This window comes from Arachis ipaensis, chromosome B03 (assembly GCF_000816755.2).
Source record: "Arachis ipaensis cultivar K30076 chromosome B03, Araip1.1, whole genome shotgun sequence".
NCBI lineage: Eukaryota > Viridiplantae > Streptophyta > Magnoliopsida > Fabales > Fabaceae > Arachis > Arachis ipaensis.
This window is the reverse complement of record NC_029787.2, coordinates 41,682,305-41,687,448: the sequence shown is the minus strand read 5'-3', so window position 1 is coordinate 41,687,448 and position 5,144 is coordinate 41,682,305. Positions and strand designations below refer to the sequence as shown.

General features: G+C 29.3%; 1 protein-coding gene across 2 annotated transcripts; it reads left to right on the top strand.

Moving 5' to 3' along the window:
- LOC107630391 lies at window positions 3,685-5,144 on the top strand. 2 transcript variants are annotated; one of them, XM_016333495.2, is made up of 3 exons: window positions 3,685-3,821; window positions 4,331-4,487; window positions 4,699-5,144. In XM_016333495.2, the coding sequence occupies exons 2-3, from the start codon at window positions 4,336-4,338 to the stop codon at window positions 4,847-4,849; spliced, it is 303 nt and encodes a 100-aa protein (XP_016188981.1). In that variant the 5' UTR covers window positions 3,685-3,821; window positions 4,331-4,335; the 3' UTR covers window positions 4,850-5,144. The 2 variants fall into 2 exon arrangements, with proteins under 2 accessions (XP_016188981.1, XP_016188982.1); XM_016333496.2 differs by lacking the exon at window positions 3,685-3,821 and adding an exon at window positions 4,135-4,221.

The following is a 5,144-nucleotide window of genomic DNA, read 5'->3' as shown; positions in this document are numbered from 1 at the left end:
TTTTAAATATATTTATATATTTATTTATTTATTTTATCTGCAAATTTAATTTAAATTTAAATTAAAATCAACCAAATTTAAAAAATTTTAGTTATGAATCAACTATAAAAGTATAAGTTATGAGACATATATAGCACCACGATTCAAAGTACATTAATGCCTTCCTTTATATATATCCAAAATCTAAAATTTTTTTACTTATTCCAATTACTAGTATTCACAAAATTGCATAAATCAATCATACAATTGATAATTTGTGTGTACGTATACAAGTGATACGATTATGGACACTACCAAGCTACAGAAATTCTCTGTTGCTATACTTAACTGAGATGGTTTAGTTCGATGAAGACGTGAGTTTCCTACCAATCTTTTTATATTATTTCAAATTTATATTATTTATATTTTAAATTTATTTTTTTATCCTTATTTAATTATTCTTTGATTTTTGTTTACAATTCTTTGGAGTAAAAATACACACCTCAGTTAAAAGGGCTCTTGTGTCTCAATTCGTGAATTTGCTAAGAGAAGAAATATCTTACCAAATAAGATATTTTAGTGTTGGACTCAATGTGGGTAATTTCAAGACTACACATCATGAGTATGTGGTTAATTTAAACCAACGTACCGATGTGTACATTCTTCCAGAATTGTCAAATATCTCATGATATGGATTTAATTTTGTGAATTTTTGACACTCTCAATGCTCTTGGGTACGATTACACCTATTTGGTTGGTAAGTTTATTGTTTTAGAAAAGGTATAATTCATTTATAAATTTATTTATTTTATTGATAATTTCGGTTGTATTTTTTTCTTAATAAATTTATTGACAACAAACTTTTTTTATTTTAATCCATTCTAGATATTATTAGATATCTTGCTGGAATTGGGAGTGAGAAGACTCTTAAAAAAATGACAAATCTACTAAGTATAATGTTATTGAATTAGAGATTGATAATGGATAATCATATATTTGTTTTTATAAATCTAAAAATGTTGATATTGACTTCATTATAAATTTATGTATTTAAATTTATTTCAGAAGTTTATTCTCATCTTTTTAAATTGTTATTTCAACTTATTTTGTTATGAATATTTTTGTACTATTAAACCTTTTATTCACTGAAAGGATTTTAATTTATTAACAAAATTGTTATCGCTAAAGCGTTCTTTACGTCACTTGTTTTTTATGAATTTAAAATAATTAATTAACTAATTATTAATTTTTAAATTTTAAAAATATAAAAAATATATATAAATTAATATTATTTTATTAGTGGTTAGTTTTTAAGTTGTATTAGTTTTTGTTTATTTTGTTATAAAGTTAACATTAAACATTTTATTTGACATAGAAAAATAATGGAGTGTGTACTTTTTGACAATTATGCACACGAGTTAAATGTTTTTTTTGGGTTCTGACAATAAGAATGGAGCTGTTGTCGTCTTACAATTTGTTAGAGTGAAGTTATATAACAGTAATATTTATTCTTAACGAACTTGACAACAACGTAATTGGAGTGACGATAGTGACCGGTAGAAATATTGGAGACAAAGTGTATATTCCAAAAATGAACTTGATTCCTTCAAATTCAAGATTGCCATTTAAGTTCCAACGGAAACAATTTTTATTAACAGTATACTTTGCAATAACCATTAACAAGAGTCAAGATCAATCGTTATCATATGCAGGACTTTATTTGCTAAAATTAGTGTTCACCCATGACAACTTTATGTTGCTTTGTCTAGAGTTAAGAGTCGCAGTGACCTCAGGGTTCTAACTCTGGACGAAGACGGCAATCCAAAGTCATTAACAACAAATGTCGTGTTCAAAGAAGTTTTTAATAATATTTAGGTAAGAAAATATTATTTTCATTTTAATAGTATGTTATGATTTACACTTTTGTATAATTATTTACTGTAAATATAACTAATTTATCTATAACTTTACTTTCAGACTTGAGATGAAATGTGTAACAGGAAGTACAACATCATATGCCAATTGCTTTTCTAATGAAGTTAGTAAGATACTAGATTGTCGATAAATTTTTATTAGTCTTTTAATATAAAGTTTAGTATAAAATTGACATGTTATTATTATAGTTATATATGTTTTTATATTTTTATATCTTCTTTCTTATGGTTCAAGAATATTATAGATTTCAAACTGTTCTATTTGCATTTTACTTTAAATAAAAATAAAATAACATATTCAGTACGTTTATTATATATTGACAATAATAATGTTATACTAAATTCAAAAAATTTATGATTATAAAATATTATTTTCAATTTAAGTGAAATTATGTAAATCCTATTTGCCTTACACATACATAATGGTCGTTATTGACTTATTGGAATAATAGTGTCTGCAATTCAGTATAGGAGGTAATGTTTCAATACCGGAATAATCAAATTGTTTAACCTCAACCTGATGTAAGATTAACCAAAAACAGCCAACTATAAACCAGGAATATTTTTTTTAAATAACAATAAAAAAAAGATGGGATGACCAACACGCTTCTAATTTCCCGTGGGCAGTTTCAGTTACTTTTTTTTACCTGGATTCCTTTTGTCACTAGATATGTAAATTATAAAATTTCTAATTGCCCAGATAGTAAAAGTAAGGTGGGTAAAATCGCATACAGAAAAAATAAAATGGTGAGAAAAAAATGTAAATTCAAAATCATCTTTTGGTTCCTTGTCTTATTGGATGAATTTGGGTCTTTTTATCACATCACAAATATTCTAATGGAGAGAGCTAGCTACTTAGACACAAGTTCTTTTTTCACTTTCACACACACAAAAATAATATCATAATAATGTTAATAGAGTTATCAATCCAACAGTTAAATTATAATTATTTTCATTAAATTCATCATTATCAAATCAAAATTTATTAGAATAATTAGGTATCAATAAAAAATTGATTAAATAATTATTTTCATATTAAAAAAATATCAACTATATTACATATATATTAAAATTCAACTACCAAATTAGTCATTAATATAAAATACATCATATTTATAAAAATGAAAAAGGTCACCATGCTTATGCATGGCATTAGCCTAGAAGCAGGACCACCTTAAATGCATAGGGTAATTGAGGTGTTCCAAAATCATAGGCAAGCATTAAGCATGCTGAATTTATTTTGCTCCCAAACATGGTCCACAGAAGGAAATGCAAAACCCCACCATCAACTTTATTGTACCAATAGTTTCGTGATTCGTCACACCTATTTGCATATTTCGTATTCTAATTCCAAAATTTTCAAAACTAAAAACAGACCGTAAAAGCAAAGCATACTTTTGCAACTGGTAGGTGAAGTTGCTTCTTCCAGCGAGTGAGTCATGACTCATGACTAATGAGGTTTCTGTGAAAAATAATTATCCTACATTCCTACTTATTATATTTATTGTCTCCCATTTCGTAATGGTTCTTTTGTCTTGGTTGCTGATTAATGAGGGAAAAAAAGACAACAATATTACAATAATAAGCGTTCATAATTATTTATCTTTTTATATAAAAAATTCATATTGATATCATACATTATATTTGAAAAAAAAATCATAGTGTGGGACATTTTTTGTCAATTAGCCCAGCAAGGATTTTAGTACTCTGATGCTTTTGCGTGGGTCAGTTGTGGCAGATAAAGGCCCGGTTCTAATAAAACCAAAATGGCCCAATATGGTCCAATAATGGCCCAGTTCACAATCTGCTTCTGCTAGCGCTGGTTACTTGTTACCTGAAACGGCGACGCCGCTAGTTTGGTTTCAGTGAACCTCTACAGCACACTATTCATCTCTCTGTCGAATTCAGGTATGTATCTTTCATTTCTTTTTCATTTATTATCCATTTTCTCAGTTTTTTTGGGCGCCTTTTGAAGATTAGTGGTTAGTACTAGCTGAATCTATTTATGTCTCGATACATCTATTTTGATTTCCAATGTTGCATTCTGTTTGCTGCAATTTGGGGTTTTCGTTTGAATTGCACATGGTTTCTGCTTGCTGCCACTCTGTTTTCCTCTTTATATAAAAATTGAATGTTTACAAAGATAATTTATCATTTTAGCTATTGATTTTGTGTGTTGAACAACATAGCTAAGATTTATTCCTACCTGAGTTGCTACGTAATTCAATTGCTACGCGTTCTTTGCTGGCTTTGTTGAGTGCTATGTTTCTATAACCTTGCAAGGTCTATTGTAGTGTGAAGCAAATTTGTGAGTTTCAAGTGATTGTTTGTTATTTTTGTTTAATGTTTATTCTCTTGTTGGTTGTTGCTGGAGGAGGGATTATGTATGATGGTTTTTTGTTGGGTTTCTTCCTCAGAAATCATGAAGGTGAGATCATCTGTTAAGAAGATGTGTGAGTTTTGCCGGACTGTTAAACGCCGGGGACGGGTCTACGTGCTCTGCACAGCTAACCCTAAGCACAAGCAAAGACAAGGCATGTCAACATTCGCAAATGAAGCACCATCTCATCCAGTGTATGTGTTCTTTTCTTTTTTTTGTTTCACCCTTCCATGTTTTAAACTGTAGTATCTGCCTGTGGCATGGATAAATTGTATTTTGATGGTCATGTTTTAAACATTTACTTTCAAGTAATCATTTGATTTTGCTGCTGTCTTCATTTCTGATTCATGTACTTCCATAATTCCTATTGGATTTTCGGTAACTAGATTGCTAAAATAAATGCAGTTCATCAGAGATAAGCAGCCACAAGCAAGAGATTGTTAGGTCTACTCACAGTTTGCGAACAGGACTGGCCTCTATGATTCCACAAAGGCACAGCTTGGCTATGTTGTATGGATGGAGGCTAGGCCTGGCCTCTATTATGTCTAAGAAGTAGGTAAAGATAACTAGTAATTTTGAATCCAAGTATTAGGAGGAATAAACATGAACTGATTGATAATCAACAATACTGGATTAAGGCCTCTGGCTTGCGCGCTCACTCCTTTGTATTTGATGAACTTGTCTCCTTAATTTCATTTTTGTTCCAAGTCATATCTGATGTACTACACTCAAACAAAAGGAAACCCTTTATAGTATGTTTTTCCTTTCACAGAATGTTTTGGTGTTCAAGTATGTAATGGTGGAATGCAATGAATACATGAAGCTCACTGTCAATCCTATGTTTTCGGTCA

Coding starts and splice junctions, on each gene's coding strand:
- LOC107630391 (XM_016333495.2), top strand. CDS start 4,336: ATGAAGGTGAGATCATCTGTTAAGAAGATGTGTGAGTTTTGCCGGACT. Junction 4,488..4,698: donor GAAGCACCATCTCATCCAGT/GTATGTGTTCTT, acceptor AAATAAATGCAG/TTCATCAGAGATAAGCAGCC.